At 46.3% G+C, this 15,112-nt stretch overlaps 1 protein-coding gene across 2 annotated transcripts; it reads right to left on the bottom strand.

Annotated features, from left to right (window-relative positions):
• Positions 1-585: 585 nt before the first annotated feature.
• Positions 586-10,182, bottom strand: TBR1 (T-box brain transcription factor 1). Of its 2 annotated transcripts, XM_039855542.1 has the most exons (6): positions 9,254-10,181; positions 8,501-8,656; positions 7,986-8,107; positions 7,244-7,402; positions 6,136-6,197; positions 586-3,116 (listed from the first exon to the last, which is right to left on the bottom strand). In XM_039855542.1, exons 1-6 carry the CDS (start codon positions 9,942-9,944, stop codon positions 2,258-2,260), a joined length of 2,049 nt encoding a protein of 682 aa, XP_039711476.1. In that variant the 5' UTR covers positions 9,945-10,181; the 3' UTR covers positions 586-2,257. The 2 variants fall into 2 exon arrangements, with proteins under 2 accessions (XP_039711476.1, XP_039711477.1); XM_039855543.1 differs by lacking the exon at positions 7,244-7,402 and having other exon boundaries at positions 9,254-10,182.
• Between the last annotated feature and the right edge of the window lie 4,930 nt (positions 10,183-15,112).

The raw sequence follows: 15,112 nt of genomic DNA, 5'->3' as shown, positions 1-15,112 counted from the left end.
CCTTTCATGAGTTGGCCCTTCCCCCTCTTCAACTACGTCCAACTCCCTAGTCTCCCAAACCAGCCACTCGAGAAATGTAGGTCATTCTGTGTTTGCATTTACAGATTCGCCACTGGCCTTCAAGGCCTCGTTTTTAAAGACTGTAATTCTCGACTTTTATCTAAAGCTGAGGTCAGCCGCCTAATTTGACACGCATTTAAATTACACCCTACTCTTGCCCCAAACCTCATGCCTTACTCTGTGAAATTTAAAGAAATTCTTAATTCCTTGTTAAAGACCCTCCTTTTTCCTGCTTGCTTATTTCCAACATCAGAGATCTCAAGACATATTTGATGAGGAAGTGCATATATTTTCCTGGAAAAAAAAATGAGTGCAACAAAGTGAAAGGACTCATAGGGAACTAAGTAGCTGTAAATAAGAAGGAAAAAGGGAATTGCTAGTAGTGCTATAAAACAAATTTAAGGGGAAAATGAGAGGTGGTTCCCATTAAACAGACCGTCCTATTTTGAAATGAAGACAAGCTATTCTTCCTGAATCCTTAAAAGTAATCGCCTATAATAATTAAATTATTTTCAAACTGTAAACTGCGTTCAAACACCATAGTGTTTTACCAGATTTATTTTACTTGTTATACACAGACGATACAAACGAGCAAAAAAAACAAAACGTTTCTCAATGGAGTGTGTACTTGTATAAATTATTCAGTTCACAGACAAAACGAAACAAATATAAAAATCACAACATTAGATTTACAGAAGAGCCAAAATATACACACGTTTAGACCCTGAATTCCTATTAGGAAAAATCCCCCCATGGACTGGAATCTAGATTGAATATTGTGTATGATGCATATTTCACATTAATTTTAAAATACAAAAAAAAAGTATAGGTTTGCTACACATTAGAAATCTTACTAATCTATTTCCAGGGGGATTAATGCTCCTTATCAAATATAACAAGACTTAGAAGGAGGGGAAAATCAGTCTTAACTTGCATTAATACTAGTGTTTTCCCAAAGAAGTCAAATTGCAGCTGTTTCTAGGTGGTGGGGAAATCATTTTCAAAACTAAAATGCAGTAAAATATACAACTCACACAATTCATCTTCACTAGACTACACTATAGTTACCAACAATTCAGTCAGCTATATCATTAGTGGAATATTCATTACAAAGATTTACAGCATATAAAGGTGGAGGGGGGACTGAAAAGATATTCAGAAACAGTTTGTCAGCATATTTGGCACCTGCACAGACCAGTAATGAATTTGGCACTTTGGGGAAAAACAAATAAGGCAAAATAATATTGCTATGTTGAGCTATTCTATTTAGAAGGAATGAGGGGGGAAACATACAACTCCAGTTAACTTTGCTTTGCAGGCATCATGCCACTTACTCGACTTGCCTGTGAACAGACACCTATCCTTTGCAGGTGTTTGTTCCCATTGTCCTTAGCTATTTGTGTGTATTAGGGCGCAGAGTAATTATTTCATGCAACGGATTGAGAAGTGAGAAACCTACCATTATCTATCAAGTATTTCAGGTTTCCAGAGCCCCTTAGAATATTGTTCATTATCTCACAAGAAAAATTTAAAAAGGGGAGGGAGGTGAAGAAAAAGGCAAAGAAGGGAAAAGAAGTGAATGAAAAGGTTAAGCATGAACTGGTTTTGTGCCTTGACGATGAGAATAAAAACTAGCCATTCGTTACAGTAAATTAACACTATATACAATCGTTTTCACAGGCTTTGTTCCACTAAAATTATTAACATCCCTACCATCCATCCATCCATCCACTCGGGGATAAGAAAGGACGCGCTGGGTGGGTCCAGGTTCTAGAGTCAACATCCTACGGGGAACGGGGAGGCCGAGGCTTGGCAGGTCGGAATCGCTGCTGCCTGGCAGGACTGCCCAGGTCTCCTGAAGGTGAAGAGTTTCATTACAAGAAATAGAATGAGGGGGCGAGAAAAAGACGAGGGGGAGGAGGGCTGTTAGTTGTTTAACTTCACAGAAGGAGAGTAAGTAGGAAAACCAAACGGTTTACAGTAAAGTTGAAGGTCCGTGCGCTAACTGCAGAAACTGCTGTGCAAAAAACAAAAAAGTTAAAATCACACTCGGAGACCTGCCCTTATTCGCTGCAGACGGTAATCGAGGGTCACATGAAATGACGGGGTGTGCAAAGTGGGGTCTGGGTGAGCGCTGTGAGGGGCTGGCGGGCGTCCGGGCCGCGGCGGGGCGCGGGGCCCGGCAAGCAGGGCCGGCCTAGCTGTGCGAGTAGAAACCGTAGTAGCCGCCTAGGTCCTTGGCGCAGTTCTTCTCGCAGTCCCGCTGGGCCAGCACCTCGCTCTTTAGCGGCGACGAGCTCTCGGACACAGGCGTGTCTGCGGGCGAGATCCGCCTCCGCTTGGCCTGCTCGTAAATCCCCGAGTCGCTCGAGTCGATGGACTTGATGGACGAGGGCGTCTCGATCCAGCTGGAGTCGGACAGGTCCTTGGGCTTGGCGTCCTCGGCGGCGCCGGGCGGCAGCGGCGAGCGCTCGGCGGCCAGGCCCTCGGCCTCCTCGCCCAGGTAGGGGTTGGCGCTGGCCATGCGCGCGGCAGCTGCGGCGCTGTTGGGCCAGCAGGGCAGCACGGAGCCCGACTTGGCGCCGCAGTACTGCGGGGGGCTGCGCGCGCCCCAGCCCGACGGGTCGGCGTAGTAGCCGAGCGGGCGGCCAGTGCAGCCGGCAGCCTGCAGCGGCAGCGCCTTCACCCCCGCCGCCGCGTACGAGAGCAGCGTGGCCGCGTTGCCCGCGAAGTCCGTGGCGGTGTCATAGGCCGAGGCGGCGAAGTCCAGCCGGTTGTTGGCCGGCGTCACGAACCAGCGCTGCGGCGACGGCGCGCCCGGGTCTTCGGCCTGCTGCGGCGACAGGAGCCCGTTGGTGTGCGGCACGCTGCGGTCTGTGCCTGGCCCGGGGCCCGCGCCCGCTCCCGGGTGGAAGCGGGCCTTGGCGTAGTTGCTTACGAACTGGTCCTGCAGGAAAGAGCCGGCCATAGCGTAGCGGGCCCCGGGCACGATCTGCGAGCGCGGGGAGTCGTTGGGCGAGGGGGTCAGGCGGTCCATGTCGCAGCCAGTGTAGATCCTGCGAGGGAAGGAGAGAGAACGGAGGGGTGGCGCAGAGGTCCCTTCGGTGGACAGAAGAAAAAGCCACCACTTTCACCCACCGCCCGCACTCTCCATTGGAACTTGCCGTCCAGGATAGAGACAGACAAAAGGTCACAGGCCCGCGTCTTCCCCAAAGTCAAGTGTGAAATTATAAAGGGACCAAATTGTCTACTGAGGGACCTAAAAATGATACATATAAGAAGGCTTCCCTCGTCCTATGTTCTCACTCGCCAAGTGTACAGAGGATCGAGAGAGGAGGCCAGCAGCAGATTCCCATTCTACATCTCCAATACGTGGACACATTAAGGCGGTTTAACCCAAGGACTAAGGCGTTATTTGCACAGTGGGCCTTTCCTCTGCAGTAAGAGTTTCTGAGCAAAATTTCTGAACAAGGCACCCATTCCTCCACCCTGTTAAGACAGCTTTCTTCCATTTGACATACATGGAGGCGGTACAGGTAGTGATCATCAGACCGGCCTTCACCAGTCTTCCGAGACCCAAGGATTGCTGTTGGAAGCCTCCACAGTACTGACTTGTTTCCCCAGTGTGATCCTTTAACCCCCACCTCTAGCAATTACTACCTGGAAACAAAGTCAACAATCAATAGAATTATTTTATTCAGACCTTTTCACCCCAGCTTTTGATCCCTGCTGGTAAAAAACAAACAAACAACTTTGGGGCAAACTCTTACAGTGCAGTTATCAATCTCCTCCAAGCACTTTCCCACTAATAATAGTTAACCCTTATACAACTTGACTGCATGCCAGACACTTATTGTCTAGGACTGTACAGATAGTGATTTATTTAACCATTGCAACAATCCTTGGAGTTAGGTACTATCATCACCCCCACTTTTCAGATGAAGAAACTGAGGCAAAGGGAAGTTAAATAATTTACCCAATCAGTAATTGCCCAGACAGCAATTGTGTTACTGGGAATTACCTTAGATAAAATAATGAAAGATTAATTCTAGGCCCTGGGCCTAGAAAATCCCATTAGAATTGAGAGGGAGGAAACCAGAGACTGAATCAAGATTGGTAGAAGTGTTCTCTCATACACATACACACATGCCTCTTTTTTTATTTAGCTCACACATAAATGTTTTAATCTTTAATCAACAGACTGTTTTGAAAGAGAGCCTCAGTCTTGTCAGACCTTAATCCTTTGGGAAGGAGATTCCCTGGTGAGTGGCCAAGCAGCCCTCTAGTCCCCCTGAACTCTCGCTGCTCTCCCTTTTCTCCCCAGAAGTGAGCCATGCCCAAACAACCTGCATACCAGTGGAAAAAGGAAAGTGTCATAAAGCATTTTAGTCTTTCCTAACTCCTAAAAATCTAAAGCATCCTTTCATATAGGTAAAGAAGCTTTTCATGAAAAATATATAGTGACTTAAGAATAAAAGGAAAGTGGCTTTTCTAACAGAAGTCAGCTAGAGGAGGGGTAGGTGAGGGTTACGCTGCGGCTGTTCAGTCCATTGTGCTTACTGCACAAAATTTCCCTCCTGAAATTTAATTCCAGTTTCAAATAAGAGAAGTAGAGGGAGGCAGGGAGGGAACATAACCAGCAAGATGCAAATATCTTCTCTGTTTACCACTACAGTGTTTTAAAAGAAAAAAGAAAAAAAAAAAGCAGCCTGCAAAAGATACAGTCTAGATGCCCATCTAGGTCCCAATCCTCTTGGGATTACTGAATTGATTTGTACAAAATAAAATGCTTTGGAACAGATGTTTACAACAGAATTAAAAGCTCAAAATCTACCAGACCCCCGAGTACAGAGACCAATATCTCTGGTCTCCTGGGTCACGTACTTTTCATTGTGCCGGTTCCACCTTTTTAGACTATGAGGACTAGAGTTAGCCAAGTTTTTATTCTGGGGAATCATTGATGATGCTTGCTTCCTTTGAACTACTTTTGAGGGATGCACATGATGGTTATAGGCAGTAATATCAATGTCTCTCTTTTCTACTTGTTATAAAAATATCAGGAGGGAAGACTGCTATTTACCTGGAGATGGAAGAGACAGCCACTTGTCTCTTTTGCCATAAATTTAATGGTTTTTTAGTCAAAGACATCTCCAACTTTGCAGATCTATTCCAGGACTTAATGCAAGCTGTGAAACTAAAATGTATGTGCCCTTCCCTTTTATGGTCAGAAAAAAGTGTGGGAATCCCACAATCCAGATTTAGATTTTGCTATATAACACTATCTGAGCTCTCAGGTACCATACCTGGACTCTGAGCAAGAATGCTAGAACAAACCCACAAAGCACTCAGTGTACACCTACTGTTACCCCCAGAGGACAGCATTTTGATAGAAAAGAAATGGAGATAGGTAAGGGAGAGTTGGAGAAAAGGAACCAACACATTTAATTAAAACACATCTAAGAGTAAATATTTTTCTCTTAAAGTTTATAAATAATACAGAGCAACAGCACCTGGTTCCTTTCCCCAAAGCCTGAAGTGACTATAATAGCGGCTCTGCTTATGAACTTGCCTGTGGTGAGTGCACTTTTTTATTCAGTCCATAGTAAACTCGCACAGGAAAAGCTATTACACAAAACTTGGAAATGGGTAAATAAAAGTCACATATGCCAAGGAAACTGTAACAACTGCCAGAGCCACATGCACTTTCAGGCAGAATCCGGCAGTTTCAGACACAGACAATCTGAGCTGAGCATCTGCAGTGCCACATAAACTCCCTCACCCGGGAACCAGGGCAGCTTCCCCAGCCAGCCAGCCAGCCCTAGAGGCCCGCCAACAATTTTGTAATTCATAAGAAAGCTAAAAATAGGTGAAGGAAACCTTTGACCAAAACCACTGAAGTACTTAGCCAGAAAGTCGCCAGAGAGAAGGGGAGTGGGGAAAGGGAAAGAGGAAACCTGGAAAACAACCCTGCCTTCACACATTTCTAGCTTCCAAAAGCCTCGTACATAACAATCCACCTTTGACCTAAAGCCCAATTCCACAACTATTTGAGAAGGAAAGTACAAAATTACTTACGTGTCATAATTATCTCGAAATCCTTTTGCAAAGGGGTTGTGATCTATTTTCAGTTGCGTAATCTGGGAAAGAGAAAAAAAGATTATGACCTCACTTGCCTTACAGGAGGATTGGGTATTGAGGATATATCATCTGCCACCACTTACGAGGCTTTAAGGCCTCCAATTTCATCAAATAGCAAGGTTTCCTTAACAGAAAAATTCGAGGGAATGGATAGAAAGGAGAATTAAAAGAAAGTGTCATGAAAGTTATGAGGAACATGTTTAAATTAATCATGCCTAAAACTAAATCATTGCTTTCAACTGGCTCTCCCATGTGTTCTAAATTGCTTCAAATGCCCATTTTAAAAATACTGTTACATTAAAATAGAAAATAAATCAATAAAATGCGGTTACACATAATGCACTATTCAGACAAAAATCTTTAAGGGTCACTTGAATTAATCAACAAAATTGTCTATTTTAAATGTTTCATTATATTTTTAAAAGTTGGTCGCTTCTGAGTCACAACCTGAAGAATCTACAAGTTGCATCTTAAAATCAGTTTTGTGTTTTGCAAATTTGCAAATGCTGAAGAGGTTCATGAGCTAGAAAACTTATTCCATAACCCACAGTAATTTGATTTATTGTAGTTTTTACATATATGAATGAGTGTTCTTTTGATCACTCAAAAAGTGATGTTTGTTTATTTCAGTCATCAGTTCTGAGACTTAAAAAATTTTTTTTTTTTTAATTTTAGATGCCACAGCTTGCCAAGAATAAAATGCAGGGGGAAATCTGCTTGTTTTCTCAAAGGAAGAGGACTTTTAAAAAGAGAAAGAGAGATTTAAATCTGTTCTAGTTTGAGAACTAAATGAAAAATTCCAAAGAGAAAAAGCCCTGGAAATCCTGGCCGGTATGACCCGCGACGGAGACCAACAGGAAGCGTTTTTCTACGGGCTAGGTATTTAGGGAAGGAACGCAGCAGGCCCCGACCCCTACGCCTAAAAGGCAAACCAGAGCCAGCTGTTCCTGATGTTAGTGTCCGAGCCGGATGGCCGGGAGTGTACCAGCAGGTGCCTGGAGAAGCGGGTGCCGCCCGCCGCGCGCCCAGCCCCAGGCCCCCTTACATCGGTGTTCTGGTAGGCGGTGACTGCGATGAACTGAGTCTCGGGGAAAGTGAATGTCTGCACGCGGCCGGGCTGGCTGGTGTCCTCCGTGCCGTCCTCGTTCACTTCCACCACATGCAGGCGGGGCTGGTACTTGTGCAAGGACTGTAAAACCACCATCTGTCCCGCAGAGAGAAAGGGGATCGTCGGGCGGTGGGTTAGCGCGGTCGGTGTGCGCGAGGCTGCGCGCCACGGGCCGCGCGGAGGCTGGCAGGAGCCCGCCCCCGGCTAACTGACCGCCGGACTCGCCTTGCTGATGACTGGGTAGCTAAGGCAGACCAGTCCGCTCTCCTCTGGGAGCAAGAATTTCCCGAGCACCGGAGAAGAACCAAACCCAACGGCCCGATCCTCAGGGCCCTTCTCCTAGTCCTCCTTTAGCGAGGAACAAAGATTTTCACGACCTGCAGATCCTGTCGGGTCCTTTCTCGAAATCAATCAAATATTTGCACTTGGGAAGGTCGGGAACTCAGGAATTGGGCAGGGGGCGAGGAGGACAACTTTATAGATTAATATAATTTTGGAGGATGAAAATAGAATTTTAAAAAGTCTTTTTAATGAAGCAAAGAAACATGTATCCAGTTTCTCATGCTGACTTAAACTAATGGACTGAATGTTAGAGAGGGACGTGTGTGTGTGTGTGTGTGTGTGTGTGTGTGAGAGAGAGAGAGAGAGAGCGAGAGAAACGAGCACTTGAGCCACTGACCTGCCCATTGTTGTTTGAAGCTCCTTTGTTGTTAGTAAGTTTTAATTTTCCAAAAGAGATTTCCTGGCGCATCCAGTGAGCCCCCGTGTTGGGGGAATCCGGATGCATATAGACCCGATTTCCTAGAGAAAGAAATACGTTGTTTACATATGCCCCGGGCACTACCCAGTCCCAGCTCCTCGCCACGTAGGACACACACACACACACTCACACGCGCGCGTGCGCGCGTACACACACACACACACACACACACACACACACCTTATTCTACTGTGAAGCCCATTAGCTGGGGCTTTTTTAGGCCGCGCTTTCTTATTAACTGGGGATGATTAAAATAGCTTTTGCATAATCCTCCCCCTTCTAGCCGCTCAGTCTGTCCCCCTATCCCCTTGTTTCCTTTTAGAAGTCATTGGCCGATCGTTTTAAAAGTCGCTCGAGCCAGTCCACAAAAGGCTTTAATTAATCATTCTCACCTAAATAAGTGTCAGGAAAACGTGTTAATTGGAAGGACTTGCCTTGCACATTGGTGTCCGCTTTGCCGCAAGGAACCCATTTGCCTCCTTGAAACCTCCAGTGATTGGGATCCGCCAAAATCACATCCACAAAAATATTGTAATGAGCCGTGGGATCGAGACCAGAAATGTTAAAACTTAAAAAAGGAAACATGCGCCGGCTTAAATTAAGGGGGGAAAACAAGGAAAAACATAAATGTTAAAGATTAAATGCAAGAAGCGCGGCGCCAGATAGCAAAGCAAAACTTGCTCTCGCAGCATTGGTAGCGAATGTTTGCTGGGTTAGAAAAGGGGTGGTGGGGGAGGAAAAGAAATGGGGCCGAAGTCGGGGAGATCGGCCGGTGAGCTGGATTGGAGAGTCGACAGGTATCACTGCCCAGGTGGAGAGCAAGGTTGGCGACCCGCATTTCCACCTGTCGTGCATCCAGGCGTGGAAGCGTCCCTCCCATCTATCTCTCTGCCGCTGGCCGGAGCTCTCCCTCTCCCTCTCTCTCTCCTCTCTCTCCTCTGGCCACTGACTGGCTTGGCTCTCTGACCACCTTTCTAAAGAGAGATCACCCCCCACCCAACATCACCGCTGTGGTTCTACCTTCCACTTCCCCCTTTTCCAAAACCAGCCAACTCTAGAGAGCCTTCCACTCCGCTCCCGACCCCAAATTTTCGCGGCCGCGGCGGTCACAACCGGCGGTCACAACCCGGGTGCACTTGCTCCCGGGCCGCGCCTGGAGCAGAGGCAGCCGAGAATGTAGCATTACCTTCCCTGTTTGGTGATGATCATTTCCGTTTGGTGTCGATGAAATTTCAGCCAAAGGGGCCTGTTGCACAGGTATACCTGCGCTTTGCCGGGCACGAGCCCGGGCTGTGTGGAGGAGAACTGGTAGAACGGAGCTCCTTGGTAGGAGTGGCCGTACTGCTGTGGGTAGGGGTAGCCGGCCGCGGGGTAGCCCTGCGGTGAGGAGTTGGACAGGAGGCTGTTGTAGGCTCCGTTGGTGATGACTGGGTGGTGGGCCATGTAGCGGCTGGGGCTGCCGATGGAGAAGGCGGGGTGCGCGGGTCCGTGCTGGCCGGGATACGGGAACATGGCACTGGGAGCAGTGGCCGCAGACTGTGGCTGGCTAGACTGAGAGAGGAGGTAGCGATCTGCAGCAGAGCCATCGAAACTGTGACGAAGCTCAGAGACCCCGTCCAAGACAGGAGAGAGTTTACTTCTCTGGACGTCCCCTGGTGAGTCCTTGGAGTCAGGAAAATTGTCTGTATCTGACTGATTCGTCATCCCCCTGGTAATTTTTTTCAAAGGTGAACTTCTCTCCAGGTTGTCAGTGGTCGAGATAATGGGATGATCGTGCAAGACAAGCTCAGATCCGCCTGAATGTGGGTAACTGCTGCTCACATTGAGAAATTTCTTGGAGAGCATGATAGAAGGAGAAAGGCAGTGCTCCAGCTGCATAGCTCTAGAACCTGAATACTCGCCCTCCTGTCCCTGGTTTTAAAAGTCCTATTTATCATAAACTAGAAATCCACAGACCCCCTCACTAGACAGAAAGCACTTCAACCAGCAAATGCTTCTCAAAGGTTTGATTTACTTTTTTTTTTTTCCCTGGGAGAAGAGATTGGCCAATTGACACTATGCAGCAATCAGAAAAGGCTCACTTTTGATCTTGCTGCTTGTGCAGCCGATGAAACGGCTCCTGCCATTGGTTAACTGCTGACAGTAATTTAATTAGATAGACATTAATTAGGATAATCACCTGGCTTCTGGTCGCGACGATCATGGCAAATTGAAGGGATGTTTATTGTTGGCTTTGGGGAATATGTGTTGGTTTTACGTGAGCACTGTTGTGTCACCTTTAAGCTTTGTGACCACTGCTTTAGGAAGATTCAAAGATGTGCAATTTACTAAACATTTTGTTACCTTCCCCCCACCTCCCTCCTTCTGAGCTGAGGGGCGGAGGAGGGAATTCGTCGATGCTAGGAGACTTTTCGGATCTGAATGAGCCAAATATTCAGTTGAATGTAACGATTCCAAGTGCAAAGTATACAAAGCGCGAGCCGGTGGCCTCTTCTCGCCCTGTAAAAGTTCCAGAGTCTGTCTTTTCCAGTTAATACAGAAGCACACAACACCTGAGCCAGTCCTTTGTGAGCAGGTCCTGCGTGTCCTCGGCGAACACCCCACCACCACCACCAACAACAACACACATTTTTAATACATAAATAAATAAATCACTGCTCCTGAGAGCCACAGTGATGAAAGTGGGCGGGAGGAGAGAGAAGTGGGGGCGAAAAGCAGCAACTCACCCACCCATCCACCCACCTTGGGAAGGTTCGGTTTCTTGGGTGAGCACAGAAACAGTGACAATCTATGATCTCCTTTTTAAGTTTTGAAATAATCATAAGCTGTCGAACTGAAGTGCCTTAATGTATTTGCAGTGATGTTTACGAGGTCTTAACTAAATATTTTATCAGCGAGCTTGGTTGCATGTTGTCTGAAGAGCATCTAACTGGGGTGCAGGCGCCCTGCATCCCTCGCATCCCACTGCACTTCCTTCTCTCTGAGGTACTGGCTTGGTGACAGGTTCAAAAGCCTCGCCAGGAAAAGAGGACCGAGTCCTCCTGCAAATGGGTTCGCTGGAAGCACTGATCTGGGGAGACAGAGTGGAAGTGGTATCAACGCAGCGATCGTTATTGAAGACGGCGCGCGCGTGTGTGTGTGTGTGTGTGTGTGTGTGTGTGTGTGTAAAATGTTTATATAATATGGAGAATAGAAAAAGAATCCATGCCAGTAAAAAGGAAGGATAGAGAAAAGAAGCAATATCAAAGGATGTTGGCACAAATAAAGAGCCCGAGGCCCAAAGCGACCCCAGGTGTAGGAAGAAATCTCCCTACACCTGGCTCTACAGAGGAGAGCCAGGACGAAAGGGCCAAGAGCAGCAGAGGCTTTATGTGCCCAAAGCGTCTTCCCGTGGCGCGGCACCCGCGGACCTGCGGTCCTGCTGCTTTCCCCCCACGCGGAGCCGCGCTGCAGGGAGGCGGCGCGGCGCGCTGGAGCTTGCTCGGCCCAGCGAGCTGGCTGACAGGCGGGAGGCTCCGCGCCCCGCACTGCTGGGGCTGGTAGCGGGCGAGGCCACCCCCCACGCCCCCACCCCCGAGCCCGGCGCTCCGACTCAGACCAGCCGCCCGGCTCTGGCTCATTCTGAGGTCCCCGAGAGGCCCAGGAGTAGGCGCCCCAGCACCCCGGCGAACCTGAGAGGGAGCCCGCGCCCGGGAGACTGAGGGAGCGCGGGCGAGTCTCGTCTGGCGCAGACCCCAGGGACACATACTCTTCCTTTGCCAGAGGCCCGACGGGGCACCTCCGCCGGTGAGGCCTGTGCCTTCGAGAGAGCGTGTCTGCTGTCCCCGGGCCCCGCAGCTCCCTGAGGGAGATCAGCGATTGGGACATTGAGTGGGTTCTGGGCATGGGCAGAGAGGGGTTAACTAGACTCGACCTACGCCTAGGAGGGCGCATTTTTAGAGGGGCTACGATGGGCCCAGCGGTCAACGCTGAGCTCAGACTGCGCCCCAGGCGGGCTGGGCTCCTTGGCTGCAGAGGACACCAGCTGTGGCCTCCAGCAGGGCGCCGCGAGCAAGGCCTGGCGCTGGCGGCCCTGGGCTGGACAGGTTGATGACCAGATGTCCCAGACTCAAGCCGAGACACTGTTCTGGGAGAAAAATACAGCCAGGCCCATTTTTCCTTTCGGAAGCAAATCTCAGGTCCTGGCCTGGAAGGTTCATAAACAAGCAGGGGCTTTGCTGTTAAGGCGTCGGGGTGCGGGGGAGGGGACAGCAGCTATGACACTATGTAACACGGGTTTTCTTCCATTTACCTTCCACTACCATTTCTCATGAGAAGCTTTTGCTGTATTTTGGCTATTCTTGTTTTCTTCTTTCTTCCATCAACTTCTTTGTCCTTTAGTGCCTCCCACTCCACTGCTTCCAAGGTTACTCCCTCCTTCCTCAATGGGACACAGAGACTTAAGTGTGTAGCAAAAACGTGAGACTCCACTGGGCTTTTTGAGGCTTTGTCATTCCTAGCACCCTGGCTTTTTAAAAAATGATGCTAAAATGAAATATTAAAATATAGAAAAGGCATAGAGTGCACCTCCCTCAAGAGTTCTTAAGGAATTGAATTAGGAGATAAATATATACCCATTTTATCGCTACTAAATTGTGATTCCTCACATATAGGCTATTCTTTGAACTTATATATGCTTGGAAGCTAAGACCTGCCTCAGGACCAGCACACCTACTCTTGAGACGAACTACTGTAGAGCAGGGTTTCTCAAGCTTTAAAATGCATATGAACCATGCCAGGATTACTGATTCTAATTCAGGTCTGGAGTGGGGCCTGGATTCTGTGTATATAATGAGCTCCCAGAAGACCCATGTGGTCCTGATCCAGACAGATCACACAGAACACTGAGGCTGGAGCTTTCAATGCCCTCATCCTAGTCTAAGAGGAAAGCAAGGATATCCCCGTGCTACGGGCAAGCAAGCATTTTAGCTCTAGTGCTGCCTTAATGTTACATAGCAGATGGGTAAGGACGCTAACATAAACCCCTACACACCTTAAGTGGCTTATTGAGTTTGTGATTAAATATGTCATTTCAATGCCTAACTGGGCCTGGGCCAACAGGCTGCTGCTAAAATAGCGGTACATTCTGAGACAAATGTGTTTGTTAAGCCTCTTCTTAGGGCATCCTAATTTTTATCAACTCCAAATCTACAAAGAAAATGTAGGTTTCTTCAAGGAGGGATTTTGATCCGGTTGTGAAATTCGGAATAGCTCCAACACGAACCAAGTGGGAGAAAGTGGTATGTGTGGCTGTGAGAAGTACAAGAAAATTAGGTGATCAAATAAGAGCAAAAGGTAGAAATTGTGTAATCCTTCTCAGTCACCGCACTCACTCAGGAGATATTTTCAGGGGACTAAAGTGAAAAAAAAAAAGTGTTTTCAAACAGAATGTTGAGCAACTGCCCTAAGATTATTGAGGCCTTCAGAGGAGGGCATACTGTACAAAAAACCTTGACTAGCTCTAATGAACAAGAACGTGAAATAAGTCATAGAACTTCATTTATGTAAAGAGAAAAATCATGTGTCAAAAAAAAAAAGCCCACACACAAGTTCAAATTAGGCAAAAGGAAAACTAACTTCTGCTTACATTTTAATTGTAGTTGTAAACTCAATAATTAAATTAATACATATTACATATCCTACATACTATCACTATATTTAAAAGAAGAAAACACAGAAAAGCAAGAAATGCTTAGACTATCTCTATTCCACCAAAAAGACTGTGAAACATAGGGGAAATTTAAGCCATTTCCTAAATCTTTAGTTTCTGGTAACTTCTCATTAGGTAACCAATAGCAGCCTAGAATTGTTTTAAAAAGGCAGGAATTTGGTCTACCACGTCATCATACCACCTCCAGTACAGGTTCAGTCTAAATTCTAAGTCCCCAAGTAAAAGCCTCCTTTAATGAATGAAGCCTTAGAAATATTCTTGCCATTTTTCACAAAGGGTACAGATAAGAATTAAGTCTTTGTCTCCATGTTTTGTCATATTCCTTGGTGTACCTAGCATGGTGCTCTACCACGTGTTGAGTATTAATGGAGCCTAAACTTATGTAGAAGCAGGTTGCAGGAAGAGGTCATCTATGAAAACTGCCATTAGTCAAATTTTTGTCCTTTTCAGAAAACTGGTAGTTCTGCCATTAGTTAAATTTTTGTCCTTTTCAGAAAATTGGTAGTTCTAAGTTAATTTGGGAAAGATGAGAGAAAACAACAAAATTACTGCTTATGTGCTTGTTATGTAAAACTCACATTATGGCTACTTTCTTATTTTGCTTCAAAGATATTAAGTACCTTCTATGGCTGTCTTAGCTGAAAGTCTAGTGGAATTTGCAGCAGGGAACTCCCAGACAATCTCAACACTATTGGTGGAATGTACTCTTTTAAAAAATGATAAAATCTAAATTAATATTGCCCCTTTCTTCTTAAACGCACTCTTCTGAAATCCTGAATGTGTGTTAACATATTGCATGTACAATATAAACTTGCGGCAAATACTTTTAATAAAATATGTCAACATTTTTTTCTGGGTTACTAATGAGGTAGCCACTCATTAATGGCTATCATTTTACATTTGTGAAGTTGTGTTATTACATTGTTTTATGTGTTATAAAATCTTAAAATGCAAAAGGGAAACATATCTTTGTGTGAGATTTCTACAGCACTGTCGAATGTTTTTCTGTCAATTCCACCCAATGCCAAAAAGATCTCAGGAGACATAGATTGTAAATGTATTTTATTTTGTAAGCAACAATCAAAATATATTTGTGTGGCTGATTTCTTCAAATATTAAATGGGATCTTAACAAAATCTGTCCACTTTGATGTATTCTTATACAACTTTGGAATCTGCAAAGACCCTGACTAAAGAAACAGAAGTAATTGCACAACTGCGACTGAAGGTGTTACAGTGCTGCAAATGATACCAGATGTCTTACATTTAACCAAATACACCTTCAGAGGTCCCTTGATTTTGAGCATTAGGAACAACAGAGGAATATACACTGAAAG

Source organism: Pteropus medius, unplaced genomic scaffold (genome assembly GCF_902729225.1).
Source record: "Pteropus medius unplaced genomic scaffold, Ma_sr-lr_union100, whole genome shotgun sequence".
Classification (NCBI taxonomy): Eukaryota; Metazoa; Chordata; class Mammalia; order Chiroptera; family Pteropodidae; genus Pteropus; species Pteropus medius.
The sequence above is the reverse complement of the archived record's forward strand: the minus strand, read 5'-3'. Positions and strand labels throughout refer to the sequence as shown.